This window comes from Adiantum capillus-veneris, chromosome 13 (genome assembly GCF_014529385.1).
Source record: "Adiantum capillus-veneris isolate H3 chromosome 13, ASM1452938v2, whole genome shotgun sequence".
NCBI classification, from domain to species: Eukaryota; Viridiplantae; Streptophyta; class Polypodiopsida; order Polypodiales; family Pteridaceae; genus Adiantum; species Adiantum capillus-veneris.
The window spans coordinates 12,636,946-12,658,229 of record NC_140943.1 but is presented as its reverse complement, the minus strand read 5'-3'; the positions used below and the strand labels follow the sequence as shown (position 1 = coordinate 12,658,229).

Genomic DNA, 21,284 nt, shown 5'->3' with positions numbered 1-21,284 from the left:
ATCCAACCCAATGTGTCCGTGGACAAGCTACAGCATGATTAGGGTTCAGTCAGTCCAGTCAGTCTAGATTAGAAGTGATCTGGCACTTTTGTGAGTCTATTCGTAGACCGTGCATGTCCAGTCACTTAGTGTAGATGCATATCCTCTGGTTGCACACAGCATGATCATAAGCATTTCCATCAGAATCAGTTAAGGGAATTTTCCAGTGATTTTAGCCTATTTTTCCTATTTTTGACATTTTTCACTTATTAATTTAAGTGACTTTCCAACAAAGTAGGTAGGGCAATTTGGGTAAGAAAATATATAAGCAAACCAAAGCTAGCACTAAATGGCAGAAGAGGCAACAGGAGCCAAGCTCAGCAGGTAACTTCTCAACAAAACCTTGGCGGTTTCCCCCTCCAAGCCAAACCCCTCACCTAGCGTTTTTGGAAACTGCACAAGCTGGCGTTTTTGCATCAACTTTGCCTAGCGTTTTCAAGATCCAGCATCATCGCCACAGAACCCAGCAAGCTAGCGTTTTTGCAAGGACCCAACCATAGTACCTAGCGTTTTTGGCAGAGACACATTGGCCTAGCGTTTTGACATCAGAAGCATGGCGATTCCAGCAGACTCTTGCAACGTTTTCAGCAATAGAAGACTTGCAGATTCAGCCCACAAGAAGTAGCAGATTCAGCCCGGTAAAGACATCAATTTTCAGCACTTAAGAACATCAGTTTTCAGCCCTAAACCGTCAAAGACCCACAGAAAACAGCCCCAAAATCAGCATTTTTGGCTCAGTCGCAGATTTCAGCCCATAGCGTTTTTGGACAGCAGTAGAAAGATTGCAGATTTCAGCCCGTAGGTCGACTTCGTCATCACCATCGTCATCGTCGACATAGCCTAGACTTGCATCAGTCCCATGCATTACATTTATACCAGATTGTGCAATCAATAGTAGACCACTCTCAAAGAAGAGAGTGGGGCCTTCGGAGGAGGGTTTTACGTCGTCTCTGGTGTCGTATCTCTCTTCTCTCTCTATCTCTCAGTCTCATACACTTGCACGCACAGTGTCCATTCACTTTGTTTGTGATCATAGCATTCTCTCATTAAGAACGGAAGGCTCTGCCTTCCATAAGAACAAAAGGAACCTTGAGCACAGTTCGGAGCACTCATCTTGAGCAAAGCGCAAACAATCATTCCGCTGCACCTTACATGCCTCGAATTTTAGAATACTAGAGTCACTGATGTCTCTTTGAGCTTCAGAGATACTGAGAACTGACAATATTCTGCTGTATGACTATGAAATGGATTTCCGGAATATGAAATTGATTTGTTCTTGACTCTAGAATATCCCAAGCCTGTTTTGCAGATTTTGCTGAACGAATGTGAGGAACAATGGTGCGCTTCACAGACAACACAATCAATGCATGAGCCTGCGCATCCTTTACATCCCAACGAGATTGTTCTACCGTAGGCAAAACAACTCTAATAGCAGCAATTCTTGCAGCAAGACCTGCAATATCCTCAACATCGCCTGCATCCTCAGAACCAGGACGTACATCAATGCCCTGCACAATATTCCAGACGCCCTTTGACACGAGAACGTGTAAGCCCACATAAGGTAATTGTCCCCATCCAATCTGTCCTCGGCAACAAACATCTTGAACACATCTGTGTTGTTGTTAGCCATGGTAAATGTTGCACCTAATGTGAAAACTACCCGAAAAGAGGAGAAACGAAGCCGGAACAACACGTGCTATATAGCACAAACCGTAGAAGACTGTTAGGCACCTGTTATGCAGAAAACGGCACTGACCGAATTTCTGCACAAAATGACGAAATAGCCTGTGTAGTACTGCCTGTAGTGGAAACGGAAGCCGAAATGAGCCCGAATCAGAAATCTAAGCAGATTGAGCTCTACGAGCTCATCCGAAATTTTTGTCGACCTGCGAACGCTCGCCAAAGCTCACAGAAATCGAAGAAAGTGAGCAAGCGTGTGCTGGAGCTGCTGGCGACTAAGCCCGGGAGGACGGCACCTGCTCTGATACTAATTGTTGGAAATAGGGTTACAGAGAAATGTACACAGCTTGGACGTATATACAATGCACGGGGAAAAAACCTCCTAAAGAGGGAAAAAATGCCCCGGCGGTCCTAGTGTGTTCACACACATCACTACTACATGTATATGGTAACAAATGTCTGTTCAGTCTATTCTTTTCTATTGGCACGTGGTGCCCGTCTTGTGATAGTATGTCACAAATGGGTGACATGGCATGGCCATGGATACACTCACAGAGTGGGACAACACACCCGGACACACAGACTGGCGACATGACACGTGGTAGCTATTCGGCAGGCCCAGATTTGCCGCCACAAATCCCGCTAACATAGCAGACGTACGGATTTCCGCTTTTTACGCTGATGCTGTACGAAAATCTGCTGTTGCGCTGCTAAAATCCTGCGCTGGCTGATTTGAGAAGCTTTTGGATTAATTGCTTTTGTTTTACAAGCTTTTAAAGTTGACAGCTTTTGGGACTCTGCTTTTGGGCATCCCTTGTAACCTATATTTAATGGACAGGGCCCTCACTTTTCAGAGCATCTGGACGCAGAGTCTGAGAGTGAGAACCCTTCCACTCTCTTGTACTTTGAACACAGATTAATACAAAAAGAAATACCAAAAGGGGCACCAGTCTTCGGGGCCAATATCTCTAGGCACGGAACTCCGTCGGGCCGTGTCGAATGAAGTGTGAATTGTAAATTGTTTTGAAGTGAATCTCTACTGTGTCGCAGTAGAATCTTGACTTGGGAGTGTCCAAGTTTGTTACAGAGCGCATCAAGAGTTCTCAAGGGATGAGATGGCTACACAGCAAAAAGATAACTACACTGAATGATTGAAATGCTCTGTTCAGTATGAACCCGGTGTCTGATTGATGAACTGGAAGTACCGGAAATAACTTTGATTTTTTATTACTCACACATGTGATTGTGTTTGAGTGCAGGATTGAAAGCTGGAATGATTGACGAAATAACTGCAGCATTTCGGTCTTGAGAAATCTATGGACATGATCGCAATAAGAATAAGTTAATCCAACATTAGCGAGGTCCGGGGTGGACCTAGATGCGATTGCTAAATACGTTGCTAGGAATCATGGTCCTAGATCTAAATGGATTCTATGTGATATGACTTGAATGTGATGTAATGTGACTGTTGTCTTTGTGCAAGTGCTGACTTTGTGTTGTCTAGTGCATCGGTGCTTAAGAGTAAGTATCTACTAAACTGGTTTATGGCTTATGTGTGATTTTGCAAGCGTAATCGAGGGCGATTACAATTCTTTCAAGAGGGGGGTATGTCACAAAGTGATGACGTGGCATGACCACCTAGGACAGGACCTGATGATGTGGCAGAACTGTACAGCACCAATAACAATTACTCTTCTCTAAGAGAACAGTATTTAACATGGTCGCACATGCTGTGGACACCCTACACACACACCACATCAAGGCCAAGGTACGCCTCTGCTGACATGGCAGCAGTATGGACATTTGTTGACGAGGCAGTGATACTGACCGTATGGACAGTGGGGACATGGCAGCTCTGTACAAACAAGAGTGGTGTGGTAGCAGCATAGGATACAGCTGATAACATAGGTTTTACAAAAAGAAATGCAATGTAGTAGACTAGTAACCGCTAACAAAAGTGTCAAACTAAAAAAAACATAAAAACATGCACCAGCAGTACTAAGTTATAAGAGCCTTACGGTACAAAAACAGCATTGTATTCTTGCTCCAGGCATATGACACAAAGGTCGGGAACTACAGAATCCATCTTTGGCTCAAAGATATCATCCTCCAAGTGACCATCTCGTCCATCAATTTCTCCTGCATGAACTACTGTAGAATTTGAGACTGCCATTCCACATTTATGCATTCATCCGATTGTGTATATTTTACCTTGCTGCTGGCGCTCTCGCCTCTGTGCTGCAGCTTCCATTACTCTAAAAGGTTAAATCAGACGAAATGTTTAAATGCATGAGAATAAGGTGCATGTGAAAACAATGTGGCATTGCCAAATTATCCTTACCTTCTATTTAAAGCAGCTCTTCTCCGCCTTTCAAAAAAGTATTTGATTGCATGTGTCGTCATGAGGTAAAGTCCAAACACTGTAAACCCAAGTGACATGAACTTGTACCACCTGACTTGACCAAACAAATGAAGCTTTTTTCACATCCTTCAATGACAAAGGCTAAGAAAGGAACTCTTACAAATCAGGAATTGGCAACTAGCAGACAAACCTTGACCACTTCCCAAGATTGATGATTAGCTCATCAATGCTTTTGGGGGAGACATAGAAAGGACCTTTGTGAGGCTTCTGGATCCGGAGTGTACCCAAATCATCTTGAACAGCCTGATTTTGAACAGACAATAAATAGGCCAACCGTAAAGTTTAAATAGTGAGCATTCAATCAAATAAAAAGACACATCTTGGAGCTAAGGAGTTCAAAAAATAGGCACAAGGGATGCTATGGAGACAGCTAGAAAAAGAAGAAGCATCCTTAAGAGTGTACAAGCAGCTCCACCAATAATTATTTCTTTTTTAAGTTTCGGTTGCAGTGGGAGCCATGCACCAGAAAGCTAGAAGCATGATAACTCTGGAAATCATAGGCCTCCAGACCCACTGATTAACCTCCCCAAAAAATAGGAGCTTACCTCACCCACAACAGTCAGAGTAGTGCCTACAGGCAACACTCTCTCTACCCGCTTTACTCCGAGCATCTGATAGACATCAAAAAAGTAAAAAGTTTAACAAACCGTATCAATTTTAGCACAGGAATAAAATGTTTATTCAAATACAACCTTAAGCCCCTGCAAATAGTCGAGGGTCCCACGCACAAGAGACCGACCTGATTCTTCAAAAACCTCACTGGCTATTGGCAGCTCTAAACCATGCGCTCCACGAGCTCCAATGACAAAAATCCGGCCCGTACCATCTTCCTGTTTGCCATAAAATATTCCGTAGTAAATACATAACTCAGCTGATTCGCCCTCTTATATCAAAATTAACTCTTACCAGGTACCAAGGGACCTCCTTGCTCATGGCAAGCATCAGTGCAGAATCCTGAATCCATGAGCCTGATTCGTTGTGTTTCAAAAAATGTTGTTCTGCCTAATGAAGCAAAAAAAACACTCATAGTTAAGAGTGTCATTTCGACTGCCAAAAACTACTGGCTAAAAGCAAAACCATTCCTTTCAACAACCAGAAAATACACCATTAAGTATCAAGTTTTCATGTAATAAGACTGTAGATTTAGCTGGCCTCAAAATGTTGAAAAAAAAACTTCTATCGCGACATATTTCATCAACAACAGGATAATTTAGATTGTTATCATGCCAAGTATATGGCCATAACTGTGAGTAATGATGAGGGCCAGAGGACTAGAATAAAGTGATAGGAACTGCCAACCAAAACCAAATACAAAAGTTGCTCCCTTGGAAATATGCTTTTCAAGTAGTGTTACCATAATCCTTCGTCAAATTCCAGCATAAAGAGCTTTGTGGTTACGTCCAAATATTATTAAAAATAATCCACTTTTACTATTCTTTGTACTGCTCTAAGTCAAAGCAACAGCTTCTAGGATTTCACAACGAGCTTAGTGCCTCCAGACCTCCCCCCCTTCTTCGCCAAAAACATATCTCACACTCTTCACGTCTCCTCCAAGACCTAAATTTACACGGCATTGAAGGAAATCACGATAGGTAGTCCTAAAATGCACAAAGTGGACAGTTAAGCTGTTAAAAGGTTGGTGTCTCCCAACTGGACCCAACTGACTGCAGCAACTAGGGTAACTGATCCCAAGTAGGGTGCATGAAACAATCTTGACCAGAGACTCCTCCTTTCCTATCTGGATTTTCAGTGAGAAAACAACATATCAAAGATATGATCTAGCTGTATCTGCACTTGGTTCATGTTATTATGTGATTGGATACATTTTACCCTTCCAAAAATGCCTCACACTACCTTCAATGACTCAACAAAACATATCAACTCAGCAAAACATACAGTGTTGATCTGTGTTATCATTCACTCAAGTGACTCGAATAAGTATTGAGCTTAAATCAAAGCAATTGCAACAGTGAAATCTGTTTCTGACGCCTTACAATCTCTTCAAGAATGACTCCTCGCAGACTGCTATGCTCACAGCTTATTGGAGCATCAGAACCCACTCGTCCGGCAACAGTCACCACCAATGGAAGTGCTTTGCAAGCTGATTCCAATAAAGCAGCTGAAAAGCAGCAAAGAGCCAGAATGAGGAGTTAAATTTAGGTAATAAATATTTGGCTCTAACCTTAATCAGAAATAACTAGACAGAGTACCAATTCATACAATAATCAGTCTAACTGCATTTAGTCAGTTACTGAACAATGAAAGAACAGTGCCTTGCTGTTGGGCTGTAAGCCCACACATTCATAAAAGAGTGACAAGGCATGAAGTAATCGTGCCTCGAGCATTATAGACTGTCATGAGAAATGAAAACTAGTTTTTTCTCTTGGGCCTTTAGTTTACAAAACTGGAAAAATGAAAAAGGCCTCTTACCATTTCAGTGCCCAGATTGCACATGCATGAAAAAACCGCACCTTTCATGATTGAAGTCAAGTGATATTTGGAGGGACACTCAGAATGCAGTCAATCTCATTTGTGTAAGAGTTCCTTGGTCCCACCAATCTCTGGAGATCTCTCTCACTTTCACAGCAGCAGAGAATTGTGAGAGTGCTCGGCAGATTGACTCTCAGCAAGCACCCTCAGCTGCATCTTTGGGGGCAGGGTGGGGTTCGTCTGGAATACTTTACCCAATAATGGTTGTGGGCCCACGCAGGGGAGATCCGCATCTACAGACAAGCTGTCACAACTGGAGGATTAACAATGCATTCTGTAGATTAAAGATAATAGTCGTGGACCCAGACCGCTGTCGCAACTGAAGGATTAACAATGCAATCTATTATGTTGAAGAAGTAATGCAAATAACCATGCTATCATATAAGTGTGCTAAACCATGGGAAGAAATACTACCCCCATCCTAATGAGAAGCTAAAGTTTTGGATGAGGTACAGTGGAGGTGGAGATAGCACCTCTTACAAGAGTACTAAGAAGGGTATGTGACACCGAATCTCCTCTTTATCTGTTAGGTAACTAGCACAAATCTCTCCCGCTGCCTCTCCCTCCAATGACAACTTATTGGTCCTGGTATGCCTCCCGGTGCTCGTATTGTCAATACTCCTAGTCTGAGCCCTCTCATGACAACCTATTGTACGGCTCGGTGCTCTGTGTCAAAACTCGACATGGTGGCGGTTCTGTCTCCGTAGACCCCATGTCAACGGAAAAGAACAGACTGAGCAACTTTAACCACTTCAAATAACAACTGCATTGAAAGAGAGAGACGACACGAGACGGGGAATGGCGGAGTTCCAACTTCCATCCCAAGAGAGCACTGGCCCCAAAGGTTGGCGCCCCTTTCGATATTTCTTTATGTTGCTTGAACTCTGTACAACACCGGTACTCAAGACTCTGTACCTTCTCCAGGAAGCATGCCAGAGAATGAGCTCTTGGCTCATATTTAAAGACCCTTGGCCATGAAAAGCTACAAACTCAAAAGAGCTACAAACTCAAAAGCATAAGGCCCAAAAACCGGGTGCAACTGAAAACACGGGAATCCGTACACCTGCCACGTCATCAGCAACTCTCACAAACTGATGACGTGGCAACACCATGCGGACAGCCCTACTGACGTAGACAGATTTGTACGGACAGGCTGACATGGCAGAGTGTCACGTGGCAAAAGTACAGAATTCCGTAGTATTACGCCTACAAAATCAGACATAAGCCATAAACCAGTTTAGTAGACACTGACTGTAAGTACCGACGCACTAGACGACACAAATCCAGCACTTGTACAAAGACGACAATCACATGACATCACATTCAAATCTCATTAAAATCACATCACATGACAGATCAAATCAATCACAAAAATTTCATTCCAAATCTCAGACCATGACTGTCAGTACATATTTAGTAATCGCATCTAGATCCATCTCCGACCTCACTCATGTCGAATTAACTAATCCTTAATGTGATCATGTCTATAGAGATTTTCCACTCAAGCATTGTCGTGTGCGAGTAATCATTTCCGGGGATCCCAATCCATCACTAAGTTCATACTGAACAGAGTGGTTGTCACGTGACACATCCCAGCCCTATGTGTCCATGGACAAGCTACACCACAGCAAGGTTCAGTCAGTTCAGTCAAGTCTAGATTAGCAGTGATCTGGCACTTTTGTGAGTCTATTCGTAGACCGTGCATGCCTAGTCACTTAGCATAGATGCATATCCTCCGGTTGCACACAGCATGATCATCAGTATTCCCTTCAGAATCTATCAAATGCAGTCAGGGGAATTTTCCAGTGCATTTAGCCTATTTTCCTATTTTTTGTTATTTTCACTTATTATTTTTGAGTGACTTTCCAACAAAAGTAGGTAGGGCAATTTTGCTAAGATAATATATAAGCAAACCCAAGTTAGCACTTTCTGGCAGAAGAGGCAGCAGGAGCACATGCTCAACAGGCACCTTCTCAACAGGACCCCAGCAGTAACCCTAGCGTTTTCATCTTCATCAACACCTCCCTCAACCTTGGCGTTTTCAGCTTTGCAGATATCGCCTTCATCTCCCAGATCCCCCAGCATTGCAGATTCCTCCCAACACTAGCAGTAGAGAGCCCAACGTTTTCTCTTGCAAAAACGCTACGTAACCAGCCAGCGTTTTCCTTGCAAAAACGCTAGCCCAACTTGCAGATCTCAGCGTTTTGTTTTCAGCCACATCAGCGTTTTGAGATTCAGCCCCAATCTACAGCAGAGACATAGCGTTTTCAGCCTATGGCACCGCAGCAGATCAGTCCCCCAGTCGGTTGCAGATATTCCCTCATTTTCAGCCATAAAAACGCAGCCAAAACAGTCATTTTCAGCCACCGAAACAGTCCCGAAATTCAGCGATTAGAAGATCTCAGATTTCAGCCATCAAGTCGTCATCGTCACCACCGTCGTCGTCATCGGCATAGTCCCATTGCATCAGTCCATTGCATACGCATTGTACACCTTTGTGCAATAAAAGTAGACCACTCTCACCGACGAGAGTGGGGCCTTTGGAGGAGGGTTTTACAACCTCTCGGGTGTCGTATCTCTTCTCTCTCCTTCTCTCAGTCTCATTCACTTGCACGCACAATATCCACTCACTTTATTCGTGATCATAGCACTCTCCATAAAGACGGAAGGCTCTCTCCTTCCCTAAGAACTAAAAGGAACCTTGAGCAATAAAAATCACTAATCTTGAGAAAATACAACATTCATTCCGCTGCACCTTACATTGGTATCAGAGCTTTGGAAGTGTTGTGCATTACTCAAGGAAAGAACCACAAGAACCACAAGAATTTTTTGTTGCTTGTTGAGGTCGCACGAACCCAAGTTTACTTGGGCGTGGCGATTCCTAATCGTGTTTTGTTGAAGAGTGACAGGAATCCCAAGAAAGAAGGGCTTGTCCAGCCTCCCCTTGTGTCTCTTTTCACTCATTAAGAGCGGACCGTGCACTTAGCGGCCGGCCAATCGACGTGAGGTGGGAAAAAGCAACCTTGGTGCGAGCGCAAAGCCGCCAAGGGGTGCGCCCGCAGAAAAGGGTAGAACTCGAGTGAAGAGAAGATCCTTCTCCAACGCGATTTGCAAGCAAAAGAAAACCTCAAGATTCTCAAGAACCCAAGAACCAAGACCCTCAAGAACCCAAGTTCCTCGCGAGCTTAAGAATCCAAGATCATAGTGCATGGTCGTCACCCGAAGCGGAATGGATACTTCGTATACAGGTGATGAGCATGAGAGAGACGACAAAGACTCTTCCCCACCCGGAGATGATTTCTTCAACCCTCCCCCTTCGCCATCTACTCCACCAAGTCCACCAAACCCTATGGAGGAAATGGTCAAGCAGATGATGGCCATGATGGATAGACAAGAAGCAAATCGCCTTGCTTAGGACCGTGAGCGCCTTGCTCAGGACCGTGAGCGCAACGAAAGAGCCCGTGAACACGGCGACAGAATTGCAAGAATGGCCGCAAACCAAGCAGCTAAGGACCGCGAGTGCTACGAAAGAAACGCAAGATTTGTCGCACAACAAGAAGAAAATCGCATTGCGACGCAAGAAAAGAAAGAAAAGAACTACGAAAGGAGGAAGCGACAGAACGAGCTGCAACCTTGGAGGCTGAGCGTGAAGCTCGACGAGAGATACGCACTCAAGAATTGCTTGCCCAAGTCCTAGCCTCGAAGACCGAACCACCCAAAGATCGTGGGAGTTCATCAAGTGGCGAAAGCCACGACGCAGATTCCAACCATCCAGTTATAGAAAAGTTGGCTTTCAGTAAGTATGACAGTAAGATGGATGCTACGGTGATTCATTCTTGGTTGCATCAATTTAATGCTTATTTTGCGACAACTAAGAAGACAGGAAATAGCAAAGTTTTGACGGTAGCTATGTACCTTGCCGGTGATGCCATCAATTGGTACCATGCATGGCAAGAGGCACAGCTAGCCGCGCACCTAGAGGCAGCCGACGATTTCACGCCCCTCTCTTTTAGTTGGGTTGATTTCCAAGACAAGCTCAAGGCGCAGTTTATGCGACCTCAGTACCTCGCACGATTGAAGGACGATTGGCGCGCTCTCAAGCAAAATGGTATGCCGGTTATGTCATTTTCTAATCGTGTTTTACAGCTAGGTACCCAACTACGCATGTCGGATGATGAACGCAAAGAGACTTTTCTCTTTGGATTGGACGAGCGTCGAGTATATCAAGTACGATGTCAAGGTATTCGATCCAATCGATCTCAACAAGGCGGTAGCGATTGCTCTCGCACAGGAGATGAAGCACAAAGGGAAAGCCTAAGGAGAACAAGACTTCCACAAGTACCTCGCAGACTTCTCAGAACCCTCAGAACAGTGAGAACGGTAAGAATGGTAAGAATGATAACTCTTCTAACCAATCTTCCAACAATCTCTCATCAAAGAATTCTTCCAATGAATCTAAGGGTAAGGCTAACACAATTGCTAAACCTGAGCTTACTCCATATGAAAAGGTAGCACAAGGAATTGTAGGAGGTTACATCACTTCGGAAGAACAAAGCACTTATTCTAAGGAAAGTCGTTGTTTTCATTGTCACATTAAGGGTCACATAAAAAGAACATGTCCTAAGCTTGAATCGAATGAATCTAAAGAACCCACAACACCCACTACATCTGTCAATGCAATGAATGATAACACAATTGTGTCCAAAGTGTCTCATGACCCTCCCATTGATGATTCTCTCATTAAATGGTATGGTCGTACCTCGGGGCACCGTTTTGTCATATTGTTTGACCCAGGTAGTATGCATGATGTAATCAGTTCCTCTCTTGTTGAGAGAGCTCGCCTCGAAGTTAGTCAGAGATCTCCTATCGAGGTCTCTGGCTTTCGTCCCGGTATGGACACTCTCATCAAGTGCCTTGATGTGTTGTTTGCAATTCAACAGACTGCCTTCACTAGAAGATTTGTTGTTTCTCCTCTCTCAGGATGTGATATGATTTTAGGCATGAAATGGTTTCGTGAACTGAACCCTCTCGTTGATTGGGAGGCTAACACTTTAACTCTCAATGCCAAAGTGATTCTCCTACTGTCTTTCATGGAGTGGACATTGCTCCTTCTCCATCTCTCATTGCTAATATGCAGGACAAGATTGAAAGGATTCAAGAGGAGGAGACTCTCTCAGTCTCTTTCTCTCCACAGCATGACACACAAAATTTACATGATTATGCGAAGCATGATGAATTGAATGATAATGATTTGCATGATGATTTGGATGATAAAGACAAGCATGATGATTTGGATCATAAAGACAAGCATGATGCGTTGCATGAAGATGATGTGATTGTTCACAAGGATGATGTGTTAAGTGGATGCTTTTTCTAGCGAAGCTAACCTCGTTGCAGACTCGATCAATCACGAAGGATCGATCTTGGCTCTCGAGCCTAGGTCCCAAGAACCCCTTCAAGGAGAACCGATCTAGGCTCTCGAGCCTTGGTCCAAAGAGCCCTCACAGAAAGTATTATGTGTTCGCATGATTGATAGGCACGCATTGTTCGAGTGTTTCATTCGTGACAGTTTCCTGTATTTTAGTCAACATCGTTATGTGCTCCCTTTTCCTAGGCATAACATATTATATGTTGACCACGTTTCTCTCATGAATGAGCACGAATGTATGCTGATTGTTCATGAAAAGCTGAAAAGTTTGTATGTCAGGATTTCACATTCCATGTCTCTTCCTTGGCATGACACAGTTTCCGGAAGACCACATGATAGTATGAGCACCCAGCATGGGCATTTCCATTGTGATTTTCCACAGTTGATTGATTTCGATCAAATAGAAAAGATTTGATCTCATTGTTTGCATGTGTTTGATAAACGGGTTGTCACTCCGTCTCTATGTTCATCTACATTGCATACACAGTCTTAAGAGAAGACAATAATTTTTTCCTTCACTTTACATGGAATGGGTATGTTCATGGTTTTGTGTTGGAGATGGTTTCAAGAATTTTCAGCCATGGAGATTCTTGAAGACGAAAGAAGCAGGATACTCGACGAAGTTGAAGCATCAAAGGAGCCACAGAAGACTTTGTGTCGCTTTCGGCGCGGCCCAAAGAAGCAAGCATTGCACACCTTTATGAAGTTCAAGTACCGCACGACCCACACATCAGAGTGGGCCAGCGAAGAGTCCCTTCCAAGATTCCGGATGCTATTGGCGATCTCCCTCGACGCCATACAGTTCGGTACCAGTACCTCACTTTGAAAAGGAGGGGATGTCACGTGACACATCCCAACCCTATGTGTCTGTGGACAAGCCACACCACAGCAGGGTTTAGTCAGTTCAGTCAAGTCTAGATTAGCAGTGATCTGGCACTTTTGTGAGTCTATTCGTAGACCGTGCATGCCCAGTCACTTAGCATAGATGCATATCCTCCGGTTGCACACAGCATGATCATCAGTATTCCCTTCAGAATCCATCAGATTCAGTCAGGGGAATTTTCTAGTGCATTTAGCCTATTTTCCTATTTTTGGTTATTTTCACTTATTATTTTTAAGTGACTTTCCAACAAAAGTAGGTAGGGCAATTTTGCTAAGATAATATATAAGCAAACCCAAGTTAGCACTTTCTGGCAGAAGAGGCAGCAGGAGCACATGCTCAACAGGCACCTTCTCAGCAAGACCCCAGCAAGTAACCCTAGCGTTTTCATCTTCATCAACACCTCCCTCAACCTTGGCGTTTTCAGCTTTGCAGATATCGCCTTCATCTACCAAATCCCCCAGCATTGCACATTCCTCCCAGCGCTAGCAGTAGAGAGCCTAGCGTTTTCTCTTGCAAAAACGTTGCATAACCAGCCAGTGTTTTCCTTGCACAAACGCTAGCCCAACTTGCAAATCTCAGCGTTTTGTTTTCAGCCACATCAGCGTTTTGAGATTCAGCCCCAATCTACAGCAGAGACATAGCGTTTTCAGCCTATGGTACCGCAACAGATCAGCCCCCAATCGATTGCAGATGTTCCCTCATTTTCAGCCATAAAAACGCAGCCAAAACAGTCATTTTCAGCCACCGAAACAGTCCGGAAATTCAGCAATTAGAAGATCTCAGATTTCAGCCATCAAGTCGTTGTCGTCACCACCATCGTCGTCATTGGCATAGTCCCATTGCATCAGTCCATTGCATACGCATTGTACACCTTTGTGCAATCAAAGTAGACCACTCTCGCCGACGAAAGTGGGGCCTTCGGAGGAGGATTTTACAACCTCTCGGGTGTCGTATCTCTTCTCTCTCCTTCTCTCAGTCTCATTCACTTGCACGCACAATATCCACTCACTTTGTTCGTGATCATAGCACTCTCCATAAAGACGGAAGGCTCTCTCCTTCCCTAAGAACTAAAAGGAACCTTGAGCAATAAAGATCACTAATTGAGAAAATACAACATTCATTCCGCTACACCTTACAGTGGTTGAAACCGGCACATAGGGCAGTAGACATAGGCTTTCACCCGAAACTTTACTTTACTTTACTTTAATACACAAAGAAACTTTGCAAATAAAAACCTGTAACGAGAATTAACACTTCAAAGGACACACGGCTCGGAAACTAAAATGCTCCGGGCAAACGCCGACAACCTATAGGCCCCAAAAACTGGCGTCCCTTTCGTTATTTCTTTTTTCCTTTAGAGCGTAAAGTTACAAAACTAGAGTCCTGGGGATCTTCACTTGTATCCAACTAGATTACACCTGTTCTGGCAAAATTTCGGCAACATAACGGCCTCAAAACTCGCCCTAAACAAATCCCCTTGTTGGAACTCGCTTCCAAAGACATAAACCCTCTGTTTCCAACCCAAAAACAGCAATTACAGCTCGCTGTATTTACTGGTTTTTACCCTGTTTTCAGCCCTAAACTGTCTCAGAACTGTCCTCTAACAGCGGGGCACTATTCCCAATGCTTCTCGCATCCATAGGGCTGCAAAACAGTCCAAAAACAGCGCATAACCAACGCTGAAAATGCACCTATAAGGTGAGGTTATCACCCTCACCGATGCCTGCTTTTGGAGTAGCAGTTAGCTACTCCTGATCCTGTTCAAAGAGGCTCTTGCCTCGGCACAGAAGCATACGACCACACAACTGTACATAGGTCAAATGAAGAGCCCGCTTGTGGGGCATCACATGACGGGGAGAGAGAGAGCAGTGTAGAGTGTGCAGGACATCACTTCTTGCACTATATTGTACATGAGAGGGAAAGCTTGCACACAATAGCTTTGGTATCTGCAACAATCCACCATACGGCCGAAAAATGCAACCCCCACGTTTATTTCAAGGCTTCTCTCTCTCTCAAGCTGGAAAGTGCCCAAAAATGTGCCAAATGGCACTCCATTGATTTCCGATGGCAGCTTTTGAGACACACATTTGGGACCAGATACTTTTAGAATTGTAACAGTGGTATCAGAGCTCAGACGATTCTTCTTCTAAGGAGGATTCGATCCTTTCTGCAGCACACGTGGGTTTTCGCGAAGAATCTGTCAGAGAGGACACCCCTCCGATTGTTAGTCTACAAGAAGATGAAGAAAAGCAAAATCCCAACGATGGAACGGAGGAAACCAACAAAGATTTTTGGCAAATTCTCCTAATGGGTAGAGTTTGGCAAATTTCCAACGAGGAATCTCGACATAACAAAGTACAAACATCAACTATACGTTAAGACCTGCATGAAAAACGCAATCGCTATCTTTGAACTCCTTTGTTTTCTTCTTCTTCTTTTTCAGGTTGTCGTACTCAGTGGCTCATGTGATTCTTCTTACCCAGACTCTGACAGATCTGGTAGTATGGTTCCCCGATCGCACATGTCCAAGAAAAGCTACCCCTACATATATAGGGGTCAGAGATAGAGGTAGGGTAAATCACCACCCAACCCAACAAAAATAAATATGGACGCCCATTGTTTGCATATATTTTATGGAATCTGGATACAAACGTGCAAGCTATAAAAAGTCTTCCTCCTCTACCACAATTGATAAGTGACTTAAACTCATACACATAGCCCGAAAAGTGTGGGAAAAAGTTTTTTCTCCTCCTTGTGATCCTTAGACCAACAGCATCTGAATTGATGCTTCTCCGTCTTGTCAGACCCATCTGCCTTTCTTGTCAGCATGTGATGGGTATTCTAAGCAATCTCTTTAGGACTCATACATGGTGCACACTTTGTACTATCATAGAGCATAGAATTTTAAGTCATCCATAGCAAAATCGTTGGGCCTACTCTATCAGTGGCTCTTAATGGGATAAGTCATTGAAGACGAAGTAGCCCAAAACTTCTTCAAGTATATGTCTAGGTTCTCGCAGGCTCGGCAAGAGAGATGCTCCGCGCTGCCCACACATCAGCGTCAAAGTTGGGAGGCAAGTATAGACCTGCAAAAAGTCTCTATAACTCCACCCAAGCTTGTGGTCCATACCTTCATTCCAAAGACCTGAGCACATCAGGCACAGTTGAGCGAAAGTTCATTTTTCAAGTCTAACAGGCTTTGCGATGCATGTATAAGTGCTTATATGGATGCGCATATAAGAAAAGGGTGTAACCTTTGAAGCCAATATGCTCCAAAAGAGCGCAATAGCCTCACTTGTATCTAGTGTCTTTAGCCTCAGCCTCGTGCCTATACATGCTGGTTCAAGGTTGCTATAGATCCACCCATTTAGGTTTTTAACAGTTTCCAGCTTTGATGTTTTCTGAGCGGTCCTATAGTAGATCATAAACATAGTGCTAAGTGACGAATATGCATATCTCCTGAAGCATAAAGATCGCCCAAGTAAACCAGGATGTGAGTCAAAACGCACATTGGTCAATTCTGCTCTTGCCTTTAGAATGGGTAAAGGGTTCATCATACAATGCATAAGGATCCACTACGAGTAATGTCGCCATACCACGTACTACACACAAGTTACAAATCTGTACATTATCATGCACCTATTGTCCCGCTGAGGATGTAAGCAAAGTCATCAGAGAACTACAACAGATGCAGAATAAGAAGAAAATGTGCACACAAATGCAGAAGAAGCGAGCATAATGCATCTCTCAAAGATGATAACCAAATCTCTCTCTCTCTCTCTCTCTCTCTCTCTCTCTCTCTCTCTCTCTCACCCAAGTCCTTGAGCTGATTGACTCGCTTGACAGATTTCAAATCAGCGGCGTCCCTGCGAGCTCATTGCAAAACCCAGAATTTCATGTGGCAATAAATAATCTTATAAGAGAAAGCACGGGGAGAGAGAAGGCCTTACCGACCAGTGTTGCGCGATAAGCAGTACAGCGCAGCTCCGCTGAGGCAGAAGGTAAGGCCACCCCAAGACAGCATCTTTTACGTATTCCACTATTTTAGGTCATGTTCCTGTTCATCTTCATACTCTAGCCGAACCCATGCACGCATGCACAAGCACAGAGACGCACACACAGAGCGAGAGAGAGTATATGTTTTGGTCGGGACAACGACGAATCTTCAAAGGTCCCTGTCACACGCACTTGGATGGAGGGGGGAACTTCTAACTTCTAAGGCCCTCTCTCATACGGGCAACTTCTAAGACACGTGTCCCAAGTTGTCGATACTAAAACAAGAGGAAAAAAGTGATAAAATCACGTGGCCTGCAAAATAATCTCTAATAGTAACAAGTGATAAAATCACGAGACTTCTCTACTAGCATTGGTCATGGGAAAATTCAGAATGATTCAAATTTTTAAGCAACTCTAATAAGTGGGCGTGTGTTCATCAACCCCTACATTTTTTCATGGTACCAATGGTTAACGACATTTACGAGAGACCCGCTAAGAGTGGGGTGCGACTCTTACATACTAGATCACATATTTATGTCATGATCTTATTCCATTTTTCCAACTTGTGCATCGTGGCATGATGAATGATATCACTATCTTGTATGGCACTATATGAAAGAGAAAGAGAAAAATAAAGACAAAGAGACCCATACCAGCTAGGGCCAACTACCGAGCTCTCTCTCTCTCTCTCTCTCTCTCTCTCTCTCTCTCTCTCAAAGAGTACACAATATACAACTATTGTGCACCACACCTACCCGCTTAGAGAGAGATAACAAGAGGTGTGCAAGGAAACGTGATTGCCAAGCTCCTCCCTTTCTTTTAACTTTGCCCTGCATCCCACTCTTCTATGCTACTCCTCACAACCCTTTTAGCTCCGCCTATTTTTCTCTCATTTGCAGCCTATGTTCTCGCCTAATTGATTACGATCTATAAGGACTTTAGCAACGAGCAGCTATCATTTTTTGGCAAAGGTTTGACTCAGCTTAGCCTAGAACCGGTTGAGATTGGGAAAAATCCTTTTGCTGCACTAGTAAAGACAAAATAAGTTCCTTCAGATTCTGTTGTAAAAAAAGAAATCAAAATGTGTATGTTAAAAACATTGTATAATAGGAAATCTTCTTTTAAATCTCAATATAAAAGGAGATGATATGTGTGTGGATGGAGAGAGAGAGAGAGAGAGAGAGAGAGAGAGAGAGCGAGAGACGCTGGTCAATGCACCTATTCTAACAAATCTGGAAGGGAGGGAGAGAGAGAGAGAGAGAGAGAGAGATATTGAGCAATGAGATAGAAAGCAATGCTAGTTGCTACTACGCTAGCCTGCATGCCAAGCTGGCTGTTGCGCACTCCACAGCCATGTGAGTAGGGAGTCAGACTCGAGACACTGGGGGGGGAGAGAGAGAGAGAGAGAGAGAGGACGCCCAAGGAATATAGCCACTCAAACGAAATCAGCAAGCTACAGCAGTTCACAGCTCCGCAGTCAGTCCGCGCCACAAGGCCTAGAATGTTGAGACATCCCTCGCTAGGCGCCATAGCCGGCCACCAACTTCAGTCTAATTCCAAGCTCCAGACTCCAGGCTTAGGCCTGCTATACAAGCCAATCTCTAGTTATCACATGCGCAACTCCATGAAGCTCCTGATTCGACCTAAGGACCTGAAGTAGTGTACATCCATCCCAAGCCTACAAGAGGCAACAAGCACAGCATTAGAGCGTTGCGCAGGTTGTAGGCTACCTAGATTAAAATTAAAACCGAGATAGAATTGCCGGATTAAAGCAGACACAGGGAGATATAGAGAGAGGTTGAAATGTTGAGGAGTAGTGCTACACAGGGTGAGGGTCGATATTAGTCTCCATTTCTAGAAAGGGGGACCTGGGCCTCTGAAGGGGATCGGGGAGCACCACAGACGGAGAGTGAGAGAGAGAGAAGGAGATACACACACGATGTGGGTGGGGAGATTGTGAAGTGGCAGCTCCCCTTATACAGTATACTCACTATAAGTATAGGGTAACAGTGGGCGGGCGCCCATGACTTGGGCGACCGGTCAAAGCACATAGGCCTTAACCCCAACAACCTCCCACTTAAAGGCCAATGTGCCTTTAAGCAAGATCTACTAGTGTACAACTAATAGAAGGTGAGATATTCTCTCAACCTATGCCCATTGACTCTCGATGAGCTAGTGCATCCGGCTCTACTGATAGACAATTATCCAAGCTCTGCAAAGAGTCTACAAGAGCTCGTGCACTCCTGCAAGTATCGGTCCAATACCTGCAAACCTCCCCTATGCTCTATGCCGAGACCAGTCATCGAACAACTAATCAACCCTGCTGCAAATGCTCCCACTGCAGCTGCTATGTCGGGCCTCGAGATCAGCATCTCGTACATGAGGACACCGAACGTTGATGCAACCCTGGCAATCTCTGCCACCTCCAACTCAAAACTCAACTCATGGCAATCCTGTCCCCTATCATAGAGACCATGGCACTCTGACTCCGAGCTCTGGAGTGACTCCTCGTGCCCACCACATATCACATGTGTACCAAGAGTATCCATTTGTCCTGAATCTGCATCAAGCTCTGGCATAAGCATATCAAGAAATGACTCCACAGTAGCCGACATCTCAGCATCCATGTGAGTCATCTCTGTCATCACCTCTGATGACTCATCCTGCTGTGACTCACTAGAGCTGTCCCGCTCTACCTATGCAGGATGACTCACTAGAGCAGGATGAGTCATCACCTCTGATGACTCATCTTGCTGTGACTCACTAGAGATGTCCCGCTCTACCTGTGCATCCGTAGACGCAACCTGCACAACAAGGTCACTGCTCTGCACGCCATGCAAAGAATCCTGCAACCCACAAGCAAAAGAGACTCGCCTGCTCTCTCGCTCTCTACCTGGCTGCATGATCACAGAGAGAACACCGTCTCTCCCGTGATCCACATGCAATGGGTAACCTGTACCACTCCTGGCACCTCTCGCAATCACTAGCGAACCCAAATGCATCACAAAATCTCGCTCTCGAAGCGAAATCTGACATCCACAATCTCTAAGCTGACCAATCGAGATCAAACTCACTGTCAAATCTGGTACATAGCGCACATGTCGTAACAAGTAAGATGCACCACTCGGTGCATAAAGTCTCACATCTCCTGCACCTGCTATCGCATGCACAGATCCATCGGTCAAACGTACACTGCCAAGTATCCCGCTAGAATAGCTACAAAACCATTCACGATGCGGCGTGACATGAAACATAGCATCTGCGCTCTAGCAACCACTGCAAAGGGAGTGAACTATCCACATGTATAGTATCTCGTGCATAGCTCGAGGTAAAAGTGACATCCCTGTCACTAGTATACTCCGACACTACATGTGCCTCAAGTGTCAAAGCAACTGAACTGAGTCCATGGCATCACTACACACATCTCTGAGACTGCCATGTCTCCTACGATGTCGCATACGACAAAAACAGCGCCGTCTAACGTGTCCAGAATGACCACAATACCAACATGTCACCTGTCGGTGTACTCGTGAATGTACATGTCTCACACGAGTCCTTGATGACTCAGATCTATCATACATATCATGTAATCTACGCCAAAGTGCTCTCGAAGTAGTCTCATACATAACAAGAGCATATACAAATTCCGCAAGGTGCAAAGAGAGTGAAGATAGTGCCATCTCCTCTAGTTCTTGTGTCATAAGAATCAATATCTAATTCTCCTAAATGATTTTCTCATATTAAACTGATCATTTAATGTGGGGAAGTGCCAGGGGAGAAAAGGCTAGAATATTGGTTAAGCTAGCAGACCGGCCACAGTAGGGATCCAAAGGAGGGAAAATAGGGATCCAAAGGGGGGGCCATCTGCAAAAGAGCCATGTGCAACAATGGACTAAAAAGACCCTAAGGTTCAGCCCATTAAGACTTCCAAATTGCTAAGGTTCCAAAATTCAAAGGTTGTGTCCAAAGGGTTAAAGCTTAGGGGCAATTGGATGCTTTGTGTGCTCTCCAAATTCAACACATATCCCTACATGGGAGGGGGCGAGCCCTTCTTCTAGGGGATGAGAGAGAAAGACACACACACACACACACAGAGGCCCCCTTTACACAAAGGGAACGAGGGACACATGTCAGCTCCCTAAGCCAAATGCCCACAAGGTGTGCCCAATTTCTATTGGATGACCCTTGAAGTGGACCAATGAGAATTAAGCTAGAGTAAATCTAGTTTAATTAATTTAAAAACATTTAATAAAAGAAACCAATGAGAATTAAGTCTCCTAGAAGACTATTGGGCAGTCTCCCAAGGGGTCCAATGAGCATTCAGGAGCCCAATGGCTTGCCTGATT

The 21,284-nt window shown here is 44.4% G+C and overlaps 1 protein-coding gene across 2 annotated transcripts in view; it reads right to left on the bottom strand.

The window, feature by feature from the left end:
- Positions 1-17,108, bottom strand: part of DAL1 (E3 Ubiquitin ligase family protein) — a 31,951-nt gene extending 14,843 nt beyond the window's left edge. The window contains exons 1-10 of one of the 2 annotated variants that reach the window (XM_086526425.1): positions 16,893-17,108; positions 16,756-16,808; positions 6,136-6,260; positions 5,048-5,143; positions 4,834-4,971; positions 4,687-4,752; positions 4,272-4,384; positions 4,061-4,171; positions 3,931-3,974; positions 3,738-3,867 (exon numbers count right to left, since the gene is read on the bottom strand). In XM_086526425.1, coding sequence (XP_086382551.1) covers positions 3,738-3,867; positions 3,931-3,974; positions 4,061-4,171; positions 4,272-4,384; positions 4,687-4,752; positions 4,834-4,971; positions 5,048-5,143; positions 6,136-6,260; positions 16,756-16,808; positions 16,893-16,966 — 950 coding nt within the window. In that variant the 5' untranslated portion in view covers positions 16,967-17,108. The remainder of the gene's footprint in view (positions 1-3,737; positions 3,868-3,930; positions 3,975-4,060; positions 4,172-4,271; positions 4,385-4,686; positions 4,753-4,833; positions 4,972-5,047; positions 5,144-6,135; positions 6,261-16,755; positions 16,809-16,892) is intronic. The other variant, XM_086526426.1, reaches the window with a different exon arrangement.
- Positions 17,109-21,284: the final 4,176 nt, after the last annotated feature.